The sequence below is a fragment of the Pecten maximus genome, chromosome 9, assembly GCF_902652985.1.
Source record: "Pecten maximus chromosome 9, xPecMax1.1, whole genome shotgun sequence".
NCBI lineage: Eukaryota > Metazoa > Mollusca > Bivalvia > Pectinida > Pectinidae > Pecten > Pecten maximus.
The window spans coordinates 36,992,394-37,013,755 of record NC_047023.1 but is presented as its reverse complement, the minus strand read 5'-3'; the positions used below and the strand labels follow the sequence as shown (position 1 = coordinate 37,013,755).

Genomic DNA, 21,362 nt, shown 5'->3' with positions numbered 1-21,362 from the left:
AATTACATGTCAACAGAAAGACTCATGGTTTGCCATGATAAATACTAAAAGTTAAACAAGTTGCTTCTGTCAAACTGCACTATAGTAGGAATTTAAAGGCTTAAAAATTCCACTGTTTTGACTTGACTTGCTGTTTAGATGCCCCTTGATAGTAAAAATAAGACATCCTATGAATTGATGTAAACAGTATAAGTATATGATGGGAAGACACCAAGCATATTGCTAACATAGTCTAAACGACACCCGTGCACAGTCCTGGCATTATCGTCATGACATGTGTTATGAGGGTAAGGTAAGAAGACTCCATACGAGGTACAAATACATAAATAACATGGGAAATTATACAATGCACGATAAGAAGACATCATCTGTGAGAGATGTTGACAACATATCTAAAAGAATACGAAAATAATGTACATGTATGACATATTGACAACGTAAGAGATATCGACAATGTAATATATATTGTCAATGAACGATATATTGGCGAGGTTAAAGATATTGACAATAAATAAAATATTGGCAATGTAAGATAGATTGACAATACACATTACGAAGGCAATGTGAAAGACTCAAACAATGTTACAGATGATGACAATGTTAGAGATGATGACAATGTTAGAGATGATGACAATGTTAGAGATGATGGCAATGTTAGAGATGATGACAATGTTAGAGATGATGACAATGTTACAGATGATGACAATATTACAGATGATGACAATGTTACAGATGATGACAATGTTACAAATGATGACAATGTTACAGATGATGTCAATGTTAGAGATGATGTCAATATTAGAGATGATGACAATGTTACAGATGATGTCAATCTTAGAGATGATGACAATGTTACAGATGATGTCAATATTAGAGATGATGACAATGTTACAGATGTTGACAATGTTAGAGATGATGACAATGTTACAGATGATGGCAATGTTAGAGATGATGACAATGTCACAGATGATGACAATGTTAGAGATGATGACAATGTTAGAGATGGTGACAATGTTACAGATGATGACAATGTTACAGATGATGGCAATGTTACAGATGATGGCAATGTTAGAGATGATGTCAATGTAAGAGATGATGGCAATGTTAGAGATGATGACAATGTTACAGATGATGACAATGTTAGAGATGATGTCAATGTTAGAGATGATGGCAATGTTAGAGATGATGGCAATGTTGGAGATGATGACAATGTTAGTGATGATGCCAATGTTAGAGATTATGACAATGTTAGAGATGATGTCAATGTTACAGATGATGACAATGTTACAGATGATGTCAATGTTAGAGATGATGGCAATGTTACAGATGTTGACAATGTTAGAGATGATGACAATGTTACAGATGATGTCAATGTTAGAGATGATGGCAATGTTACAGATGTTGACAATGTTAGAGATGATGACAATGTTAGAGATGATGGCAATGTTAGAGATGATGACAATGTTAGAGATGATGACAATGTTACAGATGATGACAATGTTAGAGATGATGTCAATGTTAGAGATGATGGCAATGTTACAGATGTTGACAATGTTAGAGATGATGACAATGTTACAGATGATGGCAATGTTAGAGATGATGACAATGTTACAGATGATGTCAATGTTACAGATGATGACAATATTACAGATGATGACAATGTTACAGATGATGACAATGTTACAAATGATGACAATGTTACAGATGATGTCAATGTTAGAGATGATGTCAATATTAGAGATGATGACAATGTTACAGATGATGTCAATATTAGAGATGATGACAATGTTACAGATGTTGACAATGTTAGAGATGATGACAATGTTACAGATGATGGCAATGTTAGAGATGATGACAATGTCACAGATGATGACAATGTTAGAGATGATGACAATGTTAGAGATGATGACAATGTTACAGATGATGACAATGTTACAGATGATGGCAATGTTAGAGATGATGGCAATGCTAGAGATGATGTCAATGTAAGAGATGATGGCAATGTTAGAGATGATGACAATGTTACAGATGATGACAATGTTAGAGATGATGTCAATGTTAGAGATGATGGCAATGTTAGAGATGATGGCAATGTTAGAGATGATGACAATGTTAGTGATGATGCCAATGTTAGAGATTATGACAATGTTAGAGATGATGTCAATGTTACAGATGATGACAATGTTACAGATGATGTCAATGTTAGAGATGATGGCAATGTTACAGATGTTGACAATGTTAGAGATGATGACAATGTTACAGATGATGTCAATGTTAGAGATGATGGCAATGTTACAGATGTTGACAATGTTAGAGATGATGACAATGTTAGAGATGATGGCAATGTTAGAGATGATGGCAATGTTAGAGATGATGACAATGTTACAGATGATGACAATGTTAGAGATGATGACACTGTTACAGATGATCACAATGTTAGAGATGATGACAATGTTACAGATGATGTCATTGTTAGAGATTATGACAATGTTAGAGATGATGACAATGTTACAGATGATGTCAATATTACAGATGATGACAATGTTACAGATGATGTCAATGTTAGAGATGATGTCAATATTACAGATGATGACAATGTTAGAGATGATGACTATGTTACAGATGATGTCAATATTACAGATGATGACAATGTTAGAGATGATGACAATGTTACAGATGATGTCAATATTACAGATGATGACAATGTTAGAGATGATGACTATGTTACAGATGATGTCAATATTACAGATGATGACAATGTTAGAGATGATGACAATGTTACAGATGATGTCAATGTTAGAGATTATGACAATGTTACAGATGATGACAATGTTAGAGATGATGACAATGTTACAGATGTTGACAATGTTAGAGATGATGACAATGTTACAGATGATGTCAATGTTAGAGATGATGACAATGTTAGAGATGATGACAATGTTAGAGATGATGTCAATCTTAGAGATGATGACAATGTTACAGATGATGACAATGTTAGAGATGATGACAATGTTGCAGATATTGACAATGTTGAAAAGAGATATATTGATAATGATAAAGACTTTGACAATGTAAGGCATGTTTATAATGTTAGATATTGACAACGTAAGACATTTTGAAAATGTTAGAGATATTGACAATGTAAGAAATATCTAAAATTTTAGAGATATTGATAATATAAGAGATGTTGACAATGTTAGAGATATTGACAATGTAAGAAATGTTGACAACGTAAGACATTTTGGCAATGTTAGAGATATTGACAATGTAAGACATATTGACAATGTAAGATATATTGATAATGTAAGATATATTTAAGTACACGACATCAAGACAATAGGCACACCCTATCGAAGCAATTAAGAAGATATGGACAAAGTTATATAGCAATGTACGAGATATTGACAACATATTCACACGATGTCAAGGTAATTTACGAGATATTGACAACATATTTACACGATGTCAAGTCAATTTACGAGATATTGACAACATATTCACACGATGTTAAGGTTATGTACGAGATATTGACAACATATTCACACGATGTCAAGGCAATTTACGAGATATTGACAACATATTCACACGATGTTAAGGTTATGTAGGAGATATTGACAACATATTCACACGATGTCAAGGTAATTTACGAGATATTGACAACATATCCACACGATGTCAAGGTTATGTACGAAATATTTGAAAAATAAATTAATTATATACACTCGACAATATAACAGGAACCGTCTGTAGAAATTAGAACAAGAAACCTCAAATTCTGATAAAGGAATAGGTAGATTTCTCTTAACCAATTATCGTCATTACTGAACTTGTTCGTCGGTAAACACTATGATGTATAGCGACCTCGTTTAACCTTGTGACATGCTGCTCATTAGGTGGCCTGACGTATTACATGTATATGTTTCAGTGTGAATACCATGGGTAATATTTATTAGCATGACATGGTAGCTGTGCGTAGTAGCCTTTAGGTAATGACCTACTCATTTGAATGATGTTAGTCGCCAAAAGTATTATATTATACTGTTTTACCGTATATCTTACGTTCAAAGTGATTTCTTTTTCGAAAGGTCGTAACCTAATATCATTATGTCGATCATAGCAAATGTCAACTATATAAATATATTTTACAGTATAAACACACCTTTGAACTTCAGAATTAATGTATTTTTTGGACGCAAAAGGTAATTAGATTGTGTTTTTTAGTTAAATTTAGGAACGATATGACACCTTTTCAGTAAATGTTAAAATGGTTTTTTTTTAATTGTTCATAAAACACACAACAATTAACTTCATGTTGAATTGTTATACATTTCCGAATTTACACATTAGTATGCACGGGAGCAAATACTATGGATCTAGAAGGTATTTAGGGCGATGATAAGGTCCGGAGCATTAGCTTGAGAACCAGATCACCATGAAGACACACGTTGCCATTCCATTACTCTGCCTAGCATGTTTAGGACAAGGTCGGTATATATAAGTAAACTATTCTATGTGGTACAGTGATAAGATTTAAAAAAACTTTTGATGTGAGAGAAGAATAAATATATGTATTAAAATTCCTATCATATTTAAGATTATTAAGATAAAAATGTCACATGCTGCTCTTAATCAATTCAAACGTATATACCATCCCTTTCAATTATAAATAGCATCCTACGTAAATTTTATTTCAAATATATTGCATAGAATCTTTTTTTTTCTCTTTTCTTTTTCTTTTTTTGTTTTTGTTTTTGTTTTTTGTTGTTGTTTTTTTGCTTTGTTCTTTTATTTTTAATGAGTTAAGAATATTTTCATCGCGCATTAATTTTTTGCCAAATACATTGTATCACAGAAGTAGAAAATAATTTTAGGTATTACAATTTAATAACACCCAAAGGATTTGATAAAAATGTATACAAGCCTTGAGATCTCTTAGAGAGGCAGGCGTAAGTTACAGGACTACCTATCATTTGCATAATACATTGTTACAGGTATTGGGCCACCTGTAAATAAAGTAATAATCATAGATAATAACTACTTTAGGATTTACAGCTTAGAGCAAACTACAAGAAAAAATAAGTTCATAAAGAATGTTTAAGCCATGGAAGCTGTATGTATTGTATTTATGTTACAATATTTCCAGTCCTGTCCCAAAGCAGTAATAGTGACCAATCAAACTTCCAAGCAGGAAATGGACAATTTAGTAGTCAGCAGCAAGGCTGGGGATCTCCGAATGGATGGTCAATGAGTGGACCTAACGGGGCCCAACAATGGCAGGGCACAAATTTCCAATTGGATAGTAATCAAGGAGGACAATTTAATGGTCAACAAAATGGTTTCTTCCAAGATGGAAGCCAAGGAGGACCATGGCAGGGATTGCAAAGTGGTGGGACAAATTTTAACTTCCAAGGGGGACCTAATGGAGGTACGAACTGTTATTTACTATGTATCGTCCATAAAGTATTAACTTTTTCATTGTTTTGCTGGCGGAACGGTTGATAAAATAGATCCTTGATAAAGAACGCATTATATTGTTGATGCATTGCTGAACTTTTGTCTTATAACTGTTTTCTATTTTTCAATGGTTAATCCCGTGATCTTGCTTTTAGCTAATTGTGAAATAAATAATAGCTATCAGTTCCAGAATTTATTTTTTCGCGATTTTTGTATCCTTGAAAATAACTTTTACAAACAGCAATATTATCAGTCGATGCTTCGTCTTTATGGCTGCATAGATTGATGTTGATCAAGAACTAAAATGTGTTTTTCGGGTATTTCACAACACAACAACGCACAAACAGTAAAATAGAAAAAAAAATCTGTCTACCTAACGAATTTGGCATTTCCACAGGTTGGCCACAATGGTATCCATCTTGGCAGATGGGTCCTACATCCAGTTCCTGGTTTAATATAGGTACATTCACTCCTGTATATATCAGTATAACAATGTATACATTAAATTTATATTATTGTAACAATACATCCACTAATGTTTGTAACAATATATCAATTTGTGTTCAATTGTTATTTTAACACTGTATCCTTACTACATTCTTAATATATAATAACCACTTATATTACAATATTATGTAGTATTCATTAGTATTATTATAATACTTTACTTATTCTTACTTATCAAGTAGGAATGTTTCTATTAACACCTATAAATATAAGAAAATTGTGTTATAACATAATGATACACGTTTACTAACGTTGCTGATTGTTATATATATATATATATATATCTCAATATCTTTGTATTTTCACATCAGTTAACGTAAAGGAAATATCGTTATATATCCTATTACTGTAGCATTGAAATCCGTTCCGTTGGCATTCCACTGTGAATACCATATGGAAGCGATAATGATAGCAACTAAAAACAGCTCAATGTTCAGTTGAGTTGACGATTTTCATCCAGTCATGCACATTAAAATTCATCCTAAAGCAAAGTCATGTTCTCTCATTTGTTTTTCAAACATTACTTTGTGACGTCTTGTTAAAATGATATATATTTTTACATTTGTATCATGGAATTTTTTGGTAGTAACACCACCCACAGTTGCTCCGAATAACAAATCAACTCCCGCCAGTTATCAATGACTTCACAGAACTTACGACAATGATAAAAATGTTTACATTGTTTTCTTAATTTAAAATGAAGCATCTATTTGAGTAAATAACACGCTCATTTTAAATAATACATATAAGCACTTCATATTTATGCGTGTCGCACACTCTACACGATCAGTAGTCATCTGTACTGCATGTCTAACATAGCCGATGTTTTACTGCGCAATGTCAGACTGAAGTCTTTGTGAACCGTGTATGTCTATATTCAGGAGTATATCTGAGACAGTTTCTCTATCTCTCATTAATAATGATGTGGTAATACGGATTGTAAATATCAATTATTTTATGCACGTGACTGATATAGTTTATATCCAGTATGAATATATATTGATTTTAATAACACTGCTTAGCAACGCTACTATAGTGTAATTTATAATTAGTATGTATCATATAAGGCATTCAGCATTCTGGTAAGTATGACAAATGTTACAGTAAAGAGATTTAACACTATATGAAGTTTGATATTATTAGCTCGCGAATAAGTACAGAAATATCAAAAATAACGTCCATATATGGAGAAATCGAGATTTCTGATGATTTTATATAGAGTACCTAGCAAAGAGTATCAATATGAGACTCGCGTAAGATGCATTATGTTTCGTTAATTACATCCCAAAATTAAAGTTCCAAACCATCCTGTTTATAGGTAACCAGTTTCAGGGTATGCAACCCTGGCAGCAAAATTCAGGCTTTTCTCAAGGTGGTCCAAATGGAGGTAAGTAGATCAATTATGAATTATAAATATCGGTATTATCTTTATTAATAATATAATGTAGCAATGTGTTACTAACACTACAACGAACGCACTAAATGATAGGTGTTATGACGAAAGCATACATATGTATAATGTAATGTTGAAACTAAATGTTGAAATCAAAATAATATAAAATTAATATATAATAATCGAGAAAATAAAGAAAATATACATTCATATAGTATATTCTATAGCATTTGTGACAGCTACATGTATATTCTTATATACTTTGCAAACGTTGCCATGCCGAACGCCTTAACGACGGACTTACAGAATTGTTACGAATCTATACTAACAATTTCAATTGTTTCAATAGACTATTTTACCAGCATTTAAATAGTAAAATAAAGTGTTATTTTCCCAGGCGGCCAAGGATTCCAGTGGTGGCAACAATCCAGCAGCCAAGGGCCCAACAGCGGTAAATATTTGTTCATGTTTTATTCCTCGTTCAGGTCCTTCAACTACTTATTATAATTTTGGCATTTTTACTTATGAAATCAAAATATCATATATGCACGCTCCACACCGAATCTGAGATTTCCACTTCAATTAAAAACCTTCGTAACTACAATGAAGCTAATATAGCTGAAATCGGGAGCGAAATAATAATATGATTACAACAAAAAACAAAGCTTGTTGTGACATGTCCATGTAATGTCTTTGCATTCCTGTCAATACTTAATTCAGGTAACTTCCAGCAAAGTAATTTCAACCCATGGAGCCAGCAACAGTGGAATAATAACAACAATGGACCTTTCAGTAAGTACATAATATAATATATGATCTATAGTATCTTGGATAGCATATTCAGCTTGATATCTAATGTTAGATGTTTCTACATGTATCATCCATCTCGTTCGACCTTTCATGCATCTATTCTTCATATTTCTGTCAAATTCAAAACGAGTATAATTTACTTCAAAGTAATAAAACAGCTTAGCAACACACATCTAAGTTATTAAATGTATAAGCTTATGCATTTTAATACATAGTGATACACAGACATATATAAGTTTATAAAAATACATAGTGATACACAGACATATATAAGTTTATAAAAATACATAGTGATACACAGACATATATAAGTTTATAAAAATAATAAAACAAGCTCTGAAGCAACCTTCCTCCTTTATGAACAAGGACCCCCGACCTCCTTTAGTAGCATGGACCCCTCGACCTTCTCCTTTATTAACAAGGACCCTGACTTCTTCTCTATCAACAAGGGCCCTGACCTTTTTTTATTATTAACAAAGACCCTGACCTTCTCCTTTATCAACAAGGACCCTGACCTTCTTCTTTATTAACAAGGACCCTGACCTTCTTCTTTATTAACAAGGACCCTGACCTTCTTTTTTATTAACAAGGACCCTGACCTTCTCCTTTATCAACAAGGACTCTGACCTTCTCCTTTATTAACAAGGACCCTTACCTTTTTTATTAACAAGGACCCTGACCTTCTTCTTTATTAACAAGGACCCTGACCTTCTTCTTTATCAACAAGGACCCTGACCTTCTCCTTTATCAACAAGGACCCTGACCTTCTTCTTCATCATCAAGGACCCTGACCTTCTCCTTTATCAACAAGGACCCTGACCGTCTCCTTTATCATCAAGGACCCTGACCGTCTCCTTTATCAACAAGGACCCTGACCTTCTCCTTTATCAAGAAGGACCCTGACCGTCTCCTTTATCATCAAGGACCCTGACCTTCTCCTTTACTAACAAGAACCCTGACCTTCTCCTTTATGAACAAGGACCCTGACCGTCTCCTTTATTAACAAGGACCCCGACCTTTTCCTTTACCAATAAGGACCCTGAATCCGTCTCTGAAACTTACAAATAAAGCTGCAGTAATACAGGAGTCCTAACAAGTTTTGATTTGATACGAGACAATGGTATAGTGAAATGTAATATTGTTGGAGACTTGAGAAGCTACCTGTTACAAAGTGGTACTTTAGTTCTCTGTAATTGGTTGTTGTTGTTTTTTGGAATATTTGATATTTCTTATTCAATACCATGTATATTTACAAAACTTATTATTTGTTTTCTCCTTAAGGTCAACAATTCGGTGGAAACTTTCGACAGGGGGGATTTCCACAAAATAATAATGGTGGCTGGAACAATTTTATGGGATTTAATGGTCAGTATTCAACAGTCTCCTGTCTATATCCGTGTCTCTAACTATGTATTTTAATAGTTATATTTTAATGTTAAAAACACATTGTATCATGTTTATTTCCAACTTTTTACTTATAGTGTATTGTACTAAGGTCCTACTTTGCTTGTTTCACAATCAAAAATCAAATGAGTAACAGCTATTTGAATGATTTTGTAAAATTTCTGTTTGAAAAGGAGGAAATAGAAATCCATGGCAATCATCTGGATGGAACAATTTCCAGAATTTCCAGGGTGGTAAGTAATTATAAAATGTTGTCTTTGACTTACGTATATTGACGAATATATCGCTTTTCAATATATCCGGAACAAGACATGCTCTCGTCCCTGTGTTCATAATATGTTAAAAGTAAGTCTGTTGACTCTTCTTTTTGTATGTTAATGAAATACCACCGCAGCAAACGTTAAATATATATATATGAATCTATTTCTGCTTTGTTTGTACCGAATAAATATACACATTTCTTAATATTTAAGTTGATGTATGTTGAATGATACAGTTCGATAAATTGATGTTTCTTTATCATATTAAATGCACTATTCTACGTCATCTTATATACATGTAGTTTTTTTATTTACGAGTTTCTAATATCAGTTATATCGTTATATATGTGTAGTTACTGTTCGTGTAATGAATCATTTCCTTTTGGATTTCCTTATTCCGTTTTAACATGTCTTAAGGTATATTGCTTTATTTTCATTAAACTTATAGATAAAACATTAGTCTAGCATTATATCATACTTTTTTTAGAAACAAATTCCGTCTCTATTTGATATTACAATACATATTTTTCTGCTAATGTCGGCTAATATTTGCTTTAATCAAAACAGTAAAATAATTGAATTATCATGCTTGCTTTTATAGTACCGATTCATCCTATGCTTCAAAACATGCAAGTGTTCTTAAATTGCTGTTGTTGGTTTTTTTTTTATAAATAATGGGACAAGTAATATTTGATGTAAAACGTGATATTTCATTTCACACGTGCTATTTCATATAACACGTGATATTTGATTTGACACGTGATAATTGATATAATACGTGATTTCTGATGTAGCTCGTGATAATTTATGTAACACGTGATATTTGATTGATAAGATATTTTGTCCTCGCCTGTTTGAGAAGCAATCTTCATGATGCGTTTCTTTAGCAGGGCCTTGGCAGCAACAGTGGAACAACGGATTTCAGCAACAAGGACCTTGGAATTCGATGAATTCAATGAATTCTATGAACTCCTGGAACCCGTGGAACCAAGGGAACAATGGTAATCAATGGAGCCAAGGAAACCAATGGAATCCATGGAACCAAATGAATTTTGGAAACAATATGGGACAATGGCCAGGAACAGGTATAACTTATCCATATAAGTGAGATAAAGCTCAGAATTTTATGAAATATCAAAATACTTTTCTATCAAAAGACATCAATGCATTGTCTTATTTTTAGCCTTAAACAATTGCTACTTCATAGCATCACTTAACATCTAGTAAATGTGTAAATTTACATGGAGGTCCAGGGTTATCATTCCTTAAAAAGCATTTAGTAAAGGTCTGAAGCTTGTAATGTAATACTGATATACTTCTATATTAAAAGTTGTGTAGATAGTATTAGTTCTTAAACATTTTTTTGAACAATTTCTTTACCTAGTTTTACCAGAAACTATTTTAGGTCGTTTGGAAAATGCAATATATATACAAATTTATATGATTCTGAAGGTACTTGCTTGCGACATTTTTAACCTGTATCGGGATAAAAAAATTAACGTAAAGAAACATTTAACACAGCATACGCATTCCTCTGCTTAAGATGAGAAGATTAACGTCCTAGTCCTGCCGATATCTAAATAGTATAGCACAACGCTTCCAAACGACGATGACGACAAGAGCAACGAAAACAACAATGAAAATGAAGCAAATAGATAAATAAAGTAGACAATAGATTCAGATATATACTCGCATCTCATTCGTATCAACATGCATAAACATCTATTTATAACGATTATGAAATAGATACAATGTCTTTTCGATTGATTTTGTTCATATATCATTCTACAGATGCATATTTTTTTTACGATCCACAGGAATGGCATTTAGTCAGAACACCAACACAGTGAATGCAAATGACGGGCCTCCATCACAATCCAACACCTGCCGCCATCAGCACTGGCTCGAGCTTCTGATTACTACCAGGACGGCAGAATTGCGATTTGAAGTGTGTAGTATAAGGAATATTTTGTTTGTATATTTTATTCCATTAAATTATTTTAATACATCATTATTAGAATATTGTGATTTCTCCTTCATTTTACATTCGAGAAAATAAAATAGAATGGAAGAGAAGAGAATTGTTTTGTATACATTTCCCAGTGACGCATTTGTTGGTATTCTATAACGGTAGCTAGTCTTTTTAATTACATAACGTCATAGGTACCCTTTTCGTACCGAATTCAGGAAATTAGTTCCAAGATACTTGAGAGTCCGTTTTATCATCTATACTGTTATAGCGTCACAATAAAGCAATTTAATATCAATCTTAACAAGAATTAGGTTCGGATTGGCGATCACTATTCTAATACATTAGTATCGTCCACTATTACAGACTTTCGGCCTCTCAGTGGGCGTTTCCAATACAGAAACATTTTGGAAAATGGGTGATTGTTTGTTTGTTTTTGTTTAACGTCCTATTAACAGCCAGGGTCATTTAAGGACGTGCCAGGTTTTAGAAAATGGGTGAATTGGTCGCAAATCTTAATACATGTACTCTTACAGAAATTCACGAGTTATCTTCGTTCAACTATTTTTGATATCTCTAAGTGTTGTACGGGTATGTGAAGCTTTGTATCAATACTAAACAGTTTTTATGTCATATTTTATTTTTTGTGTAATATTTTACTTTTTTGTGAAATATTTTACACCTAAAAGCTAAAGAAATTTAAGTATGAAAATGTAATATCGTGATCACCATCGAGTTTGATTCTTTAGAATTCCGTTAAAAGTCATATGATAGAGTGGTTATGCAACGAAACTATTAATAATGTTCTATTCAATATGATACAAATTTACTCGTTAAACACACAACGTTGCTGAGTAAAATGATCATGCTTCAATGACGACAAATATCCAAGATAGCCTGGTACGACAGAAACCCATTGCCAGATTATATAACCCGAGTTCTATAACGGAACTTCGTAAAGGAATTAACAAGTACGTGCGCGTATACATTGCAAAGTGCTCGACTTGAGCCTTGGACAATGATGCCCAAAAGTCTCTAGTTTAAGTATCAGACCCCGTGCCAAGTAATAACATAGTTCCGTTGGGTCGTTTTGTCAAACATTCGTCACAGCCACATTATATTTGGTCGTAATGTGAAAAATATATGCGAGATGGAGACGATACAAAAAAAGACAACAATTGGTCACAATTCTCTGCTTTTTATACAGCAACTTCTGCGCGGAATGCTTCATAGCATTTTTGATATTGTAACCGGAAAATTCGCCCATCATGTAGCATAACCCAAAGACAGATGGATCACTATCAGGACTGTCTTTGATGTATAGTAGGGCGTAAGCTAGAAAACACAGACCTAGCTAGTCTGCTACCACACAAGTCTTAATAAACCCGAATAAACCCTAACTACTATACTACCACACAAGTCTTAATCACCCCGAATCAGACCTAGCTATTCTGCTATCATACAAGTCTTAATGACCCCGAATCAGACCAAGCTAATCTACTACCATACAAGTCTTAATCACCCCGAATAAACCCCAACTACTATACTACCACAAAAGACTTAATCACCCCGAATCAGACCAAACTACTCTACACGTCTTAATGACCCGGAATCAGACCTAGCTATTCTACTACCATACAAGTCTTAATCACCCCGAATCAGACCTAGCTACTCTTCTACAATACAAGTCTTAATCACCCCAAATCATACCAAGCTACTCTTCTACCATACAAGACTATTAGTCTTAATCACCCCGAATCAGACCAAACTACCCTACTACCATACAAGTCTTAATCACCCCAAATCATACCAAGCTACTCTTCTACCATACAAGACTATTAGTCTTAATACTCTACTACCATAGAAGTCTTAATGACCCCGAATAAGACCTAACTGCTCTACTACCATACAAGTGTCTTAATCAACCCGAATTATACCAAACTACTCTACTACCATACAAGTCTTAATGATCCCGAATAAGACCTAACTGCTCTACTACCATACAAGTCTTAATGACCCCGAATCAGACCAAGCTACTCTACTACCATACAAGTCTTAATCACCCCGAATCAGACCAAGCTAATCCACTACCATACAAGTCTCAATCACCCCGAATAAACCCTAACTACTATACTACCATACAAGTCTTAATGACCCCGAATCAGACCAAGCTACTCTACTACCATACAAGTCTTAATCACCCCGAATAAACCCTAACTACTCTACTACCATACAAGTCTTAATGACCCCGAATCAGACCAAACTACTATACTACCATACAAGTATTAATCATCCCGAATAAACCCTAACTACTCTACTACCATACAAGTCTTAATCACCCCGAATCAGACCAAGCTATTCTGCTACCATACAAGTCTTAATCCCCTCGAATCAGACCAAGCTACTATACTACCATTCAAGTCTTAATCTCCCCGAATCAGACCAAGCTACTCTACTACCATACAAGTCTTAATCAGCCAGAATCAGACCAGAAAGAGAAAGTTAACACCTTCGAGCCAACCCATCGACACACATTCTCAATAGAAATTGTATTCTGGAGAGCAGTCCAATACCATTGAAATCTTGACCATCCAGTTTATTAGGAAGACTTTTTCAAGTTTCAAGAAATATTACAGCTAAACTTAAGATCCGCGAGTTAACCTCTAATTATATATAATATATTATTCCTCCTTTAAATGGTCTATTTAAGTAATTGGTCGTTACCTCATCTATAACAGTAGATCGGTAACCATCATCATTTCACGGCATATCAATCTCCCTGACATAGTTATACATATTATATTTTCAGCTGAGATACCATGACTGTGCACATGTCTCTGTTTGCGGATTATAAGTCTCCCGAGGCGCCATAGAATGAATAGTCTATCATTAATTTACATAATTTGAAGAATTACCATTTCATTTTTAGTTTTTATATATTATGATGATATATCAGCTATCATTTACCTTATCCTTGACATTTAGATACTTCTATACCTTTTACAACTTCAGTAAATTCACCTCCAGCGGTGGTAACACTTGACACTAGAGATTCTTGCGTATGATGAACATGTTAATATAGTTTTCTTTCTTTTCTTTTTATTTCTTACTATCACAAGTTTCGTGATAATGCTACGTGAATGAGGATTTAGACAGCAGTGGTATACCATCTCGTTCAGTTTATATCCCTTTAACGGGTAATTTGCTTTTATAGAATATATCCATGAATCGATAGTTTAATTATCAGAAATATGTTGCTAATGAAGAGCCCGTTCTGTGCATAACAAGTTAACATATCAGAAGAAATGCATTGATCGAGAGCGTGGTCAAGTAATGAGAGTTTAACAGAGATAATTCAAAGGTGACCACCGATGTATGATATCTAGACCGATAGATGTTTTTGATAGAAAACATCCTCGACAAAAATCATGATTCTTGACGGAGACAGTGTTTTAGAGTATCAGTGGTATGTGATACATTCATTCATATCTTTGGTAAATTGCTTCCATTTTTGTTGAATGTAGTGATATTATGATATCGAATAATCCATTTTCTTAAATTGCATGACATCACTTTAACCCTTCATTGAAAAACATATAACTATGACAACATTGAGTACATTAGAAACATTTAATGTTGTAAAAATAAAATTGATATAATAAATATAACATAATTCACTTAAATAAAGACCAAATATTTATGGAATTCATTTTCGGATCACTATCCTTTGCGTCGACGATAATTACACCACCGGTATCATTGTTTACCTGGAATAGAAATGGCGAAATGAGTAAACAAATACTGAGTTGACATAATATTGTCAATTAGTAATACTGACTAATTAGTACTTGAAACCAGAAAGAAAAGGGGGGAAATCTGTCACCAAGAATAACATACAGAAAACACTTCGGAAACATCAAATATATAATTGAATCTAATGCTTAAATGATATTTAACTTTTTTGGTACAAATGAGTAACATTGCAACGTAACTTACCAAGCTTGCTGTTGTCGGAGAAATTCGCTATCACGTCTACGTGATAGTCGTCGTCCTTCAGACGGAAACCCTACAACCAGGAAAGAAGCAAGATTAAATACCATCGATTTCATTCATTTTACATCTACATACATACTCTACATAATTTCAAATAAATCTATTGGACATTTTGACATACAGTATATTAATCACTCTGACTGGCTTTGATAGAAACACAAGAGATGTCTTATTATGAAGGAAACCAGAGTACCCGGAGAAAACGCACTTTAGTTCACAGAATGAAGAAAAATAAAATAAAAAAACCTCACCTCTGTCTGAACGTCTACCCGACATAGTCCGTAGGCCTAACCTTCTCCTGAGAATGTTTGTCTGAGTGGGGTTGAGGTCTGTCAGGCCCCGAGGTCCTTCGGGTAATTCAGGATCCACAAAACCATCTACAAATCTGTCGCTTCGGTCTCTGGCAATTCTACCCCGAGCACCTGGTCGCTCGTCGAGGAAGTCCGGTAGACCAGCTGACCTACCACCAATCCGTCGTGACCTCGATGGACGGCTAATCCTCGGGATAGCCTCTTGGAGTCCAATAGGATCGAACGATGACCGACTGCCATCCCATGGAATGGCACCACCCTGACGACCGACAATGTCCCTAGAGGACGGGAATGTATTCCGATCTAGGGTTTCGTCAATCCAGAGGTTACCATCTCTGGGACCTAAACGGTCATTAGGCAGCATCCCTCTGTTGCTCCGACCAATATTTCCTCTTCGGGGCAACAGTCCGTCTCTATTCCCGAGGAGGCCTAGTGGACGATCGATTCCGCCAATTCTGTCTAATACAGGATCTAAAGTGTCGCTAGGGAAGAAACCACCTCCTGATGGCAGAACTTCCGGAAGTAATGTACCTCCGGCTCCATGAATAGGTAGTATGCTGGTTTTCTTTGGGTGTACAGTCTTTTTCACAACTGCTTTTACTGGATTATAAGTACGTTTTGGTGGTACATATTTGGTAGAGCGTCTGCGACCGTACGATGCTACAGAAAGAAAGAAACACACCGGTATATTATCTAATATTTGGTTGTACTTGTAGTGTTACACAGAAAAATGCTTAAGATTCATAAAGTATATTTATACTAAAGAATGACAGTATGTTGTATTTAAAATAGGAAAACAATACCAGGATAGAGAAATAAACCACTAAAGATCTGTTAAATTATTTTTTTTATCTGAAACTATGAAATAATGTTATGATTACTTACGTTGTGATGCAGTTAGTGTGATCACCACAGCTAGATATACTAGCACTTTGATATAAACCATGGCTCTCTAGAGTACCACTAGTGTTCACGTGTTACAGTCCCTAGCGAATGTCGAATACAACAAGGATAACCCCAGTATATATAGTAACATACTCACGAGGAAATTATATGCAACAATTAGAATCACCATGATTGATAATGTTTTATCGCCTGTCTACCGCGCTGACGTAAAGGAGAACTACTTTTTAACACCAAGGAAACCCCAGCCCTTTATCATAACCAACGCTTGTTACTCTCTGACAGGCAGTCTTTGACGTCATATCATATAAATGGATTACCTAGTGGCTCATAAAAACCACATATCGTATACTTTGATAGACAAATGATGTAAAAGTGTATATTATGTAGAAGTTTGATGAAGCTTGTCTGCAAGAAATTTGCATTTATATATAACATAATGGTACAAAATTTCTTAAAAACGCTACATTCTAATTAAAGAGTAATTTTGATCGATTGAAAACAATAATAGGCTGTTGAATATTTTATGCAATATAAACAGCTTTTTATATTTACTCGTACGATATTACTACCCTCAGAAGTTGGAGCTGTTTTTCATCTTTTAAATTTTAAGTGCAAAAATACTTGCATTCCTAAGAAATAGACGGATTTTCGGCGTTACCACCAATTATTGTTAAGGGCGGTGTTGTTATTTTTATTGATTCAAGTTATATGTCTATGCCGCGGGTTTCATAGTATGCATTTTAGTGACAAACAGTGTATATACTTACGGTGAAAAAGCAAATTTTTTTGATTACTCAAAATCATTGCATATGTAATAGGTGGAGTTATCATTAAACTCGAAATCACATTTCATTTATTAAAAAAGAATGATAATAAAAACAACAACAAATTACATGAGAAAATAAATTTAAAAAAAACACACAAAACAAAACAATAACAAAAAAAAGCTGACTAAACATATCTATTTCTTTCTATGATCAAATGTAACTGTCAGGCGTGTAATTTTTGATATACACACATGTGACGCTACCTGTCAGGTACATTGTAGTCTTAGGTACCGAACAGTGTGATACACAAGTACATGTGCCATACAATACTTATCTAGTCCATATATCACTTTTACAGAGACAGTGTAACCTGAAAAGTGACGTCAAACACTGTCATACTAAAGACTGGTTTGCCATCCTAAATTGCCCTGGATATTACTTTATTGATTAAACCTATTATTGAAAATGAATTAAAAAATTCTCTCGGCGAAAAAAAAAAAAAAAAAATAAATCATTACAGGTATTGTGATATGACACAGATCAGAGAGGATGGTTTTGTGGTCAACAGTTTTACATATAGAAACAATTACAGGTAGTAGGGCTGCGTAATTACAAGTCCAACACAAGGAAACACATCCACAGCTAATAGGAAATGTATGTCAAAGGTCATGTTAATAAAACTATAACATCTTTTTATACGTTACTCAAACACTGGTAGAGTAGGATCGGCATAGAGGGACGGTAGATAACAGTATTACCGACCTGTGACATGCAAATCAGATTGTGTGAAAATACTGGAGATTGAGGGAGGAAATTCAACGATCGCAACGTTTGTTGTACACTATGATGTCGATAATTTATATATTATAAATGATTCCTATTCGTACCATGGCAAGCTTGTTAGACTTGTACAACTTAAGGTAAACAGCAAACACCAAATTTGAATTGAATATATATATGACCGTTTTATTAAACATTTCCAAACATAAATCTACAACAGAAAACAAATACACCTTAGAAGGTTGATTGTACGGGAGGTGGTGAGAAAAGAAATTGAGCTCCCAGTGTAGCCTATGAGCTTCCTGAGTAGCCATTAATTATCAAAAACTTATAATTATATGTACAGACTATATAAGCCGATGGAGAGATCTTTATTAGCACTCAGACACACTATTATGTGCGACAAGAGGTCAACAAAAATTATAACAGCATAATACAATGTATAATTTTGTACAGAATGGTGAAACGTTCGCTCAATACAGGATAGTATATTTAACCATACAATAGTACTTATGATAACGTGTATGTTTTAAAACATACATGTATCATTTCAATATTTTTACAAAATACTTTATATATATATTACAAATTGATGTTTGAAATTCGCATATTATTTTTCACATGTCTTTCTAATCCTTTCATTTTATGAGTAATTGGGTTACATGTATAATAACTAGGTATATATTCATTTGAGCATAAAAATAAAGGGAAGTAAGTCCGAAAGGAAAAACACACATATGTAATGTTGAAACGATGTAATTTCAGAAAAGAGTATTTCTATACATTGCACGTAGTCTGTTTGTAAATGTTTATCATGTAGGTCGATTGATCTTGAAGAGCATACTATTGTGTATAACATTATATCAAAGAGGCATTACGTTGCTGGGCAACACCCTGTAAAATTTATTTTAAAACGGATTTTAAAAAAATGAATATTATATACCGATATACATATGTGATAAAAATATAGAAAAGGTTAATGTTGGGTCGACATCTGCCATAGTATACCTAGACATGTGGGATTCATTTTGATGAAGAAAATTCAAAATTAGCATGCTCAAATCCGGTCTCTGCTATGTCTAGTTTTTGTTCGACAACATTCCTGATCGTTATAAGGAAGTTTGTTTGAAAACTTAATTTTCATATTTGTCAATGGTATCATATGACTAGCGCTGCAAAACGTCTATCTTGGATTAAGGGACCACTCCTGTAATGGAGGATAAAGAAAAACAAATCAATTGTATGATGTCCCTAGTATCACAATCAACTCATTGAAGGACAAATCGGCTGAATGATGTCACTAGTATCACTGACAAGTCCTAGAAAGACAAATCGGCTGAATGATGTCCCTAATATTACTGACAAGTCCTAGAAAGACAAATCGGCTGAATGATGTCCCTAATATTACTGACAAGTCCTAGAAAGACAAATCGGCTGAATGATGTCCCTAATATTACTGACGAGTCCTAGAAGTACAAACAGCTGTATGGTGTCCCTAACATCACTGACGGGTCCTAGAAGGGCAAATCGGCTGTATGATGTCCCTAACATCACTGACGGGTCCTAGAAGGACGAAACATCTGTATGATGTCTCTAACATCACTGACGGGTCCTAGAAGGACGAAACATCTGTATGATGTCTCTAACATCACTGACGGGTCCTAGAAGGACGAAACATCTGTATGATGTCTCTAACATCACTAACGGGTCCTAGAAGGTATCTGTCACTAAATTCTTATTGATGGTGCCATTCATCTGTGTCTTCTGAGTAGCAAGTCTAAGGATTTATACAACGAAACCAGTTAGAAATTTACCACATGTTCGAGGCAAATGAAATGAAGTTATAAAAAAGATATGTTACTCAATTATCTTAATTTGTAAGGTCCATATATTTATCGGGATATTACACTAGATATATACATAAAAATATCGAACCAATAGAAATTAAAAGCGTTCGCAGTAATTTATCATTTGTTTGATGAATCCTATATAAATGAATTGTTACCTGACCTCGAAAATGGTTACACAAATGTAATTAATCGAAAACATGCCCATATTACTAAGTTATCTTTAAAATGATATTTCAGAACTATCAATGAGTTGTTTGTTCCTACTGTGTTTAGATACGGTGCATGTGGTCGATGTATAACGATTCATTTCAACATAATTTATTGATGACGGGTCCACTCCTTCTCGTAAAGGATACCTATCAATACCAACTTCAGGGGAAATGTTTAACCAACATGTAAGTTTCATGGATACGTCAGTGATTCTAAGGTCAAAAGTGTTGGGATCGAGACAAAAAGTGGGGGCAATCTGAGAAAATATTACAATATGTCTAGGAAGGTGCCTTAATTCCCTCATTTAATCTTTTTTTTTTTTTTTTTTTTTTTAATATTTGATAACTAAGATTCTGGGTCGATGGCACTCTTCAGAGGACGGCAAACGTCGGGACTTTCAGACAGATCACTGTAAATATACTCAGCTAAAGTAGTACATTAACTACAGCTACACGCCCAAACTGAGCAATGCACACATACACCACTATTCGAATGATTAAACATTTCACAAAACATATTAAGTTATTTTCTGGCGGCTTGCCTAACAAACTGGAGAAACTCCGCAAAAAATCGTCCAGAATCGAGGACAGAAGAGTAGGAAATGGAATTTTCACCATCGGTGCTTAGAAACAATTTTAATCATCCATACACAAAGATCGATAACAAATGCTTTTAAGCAGTTTATGCT

General features: G+C 34.0%; 2 protein-coding genes across 2 annotated transcripts; one reads left to right on the top strand and one right to left on the bottom strand.

Annotated features, from left to right (window-relative positions):
• The first annotated feature begins 274 nt into the window (after window positions 1-274).
• Window positions 275-10,833, top strand: LOC117333983 (cysteine-rich, acidic integral membrane protein-like). The gene is made up of 8 exons (XM_033893404.1): window positions 275-287; window positions 769-1,584; window positions 1,705-2,358; window positions 2,533-3,071; window positions 4,937-4,946; window positions 5,144-5,425; window positions 7,280-7,348; window positions 10,688-10,833. Exons 1-8 carry the CDS (start codon window positions 275-277, stop codon window positions 10,831-10,833), a joined length of 2,529 nt encoding a protein of 842 aa, XP_033749295.1.
• A 4,575-nt stretch (window positions 10,834-15,408) lies between these two features.
• Window positions 15,409-17,201, bottom strand: LOC117335100. Its single transcript, XM_033895021.1, has 4 exons — window positions 17,047-17,201; window positions 16,102-16,821; window positions 15,794-15,863; window positions 15,409-15,564 (listed from the first exon to the last, which is right to left on the bottom strand). The coding sequence occupies exons 1-4, from the start codon at window positions 17,105-17,107 to the stop codon at window positions 15,561-15,563; spliced, it is 855 nt and encodes a 284-aa protein (XP_033750912.1). The 5' UTR covers window positions 17,108-17,201; the 3' UTR covers window positions 15,409-15,560.
• Between the last annotated feature and the right edge of the window lie 4,161 nt (window positions 17,202-21,362).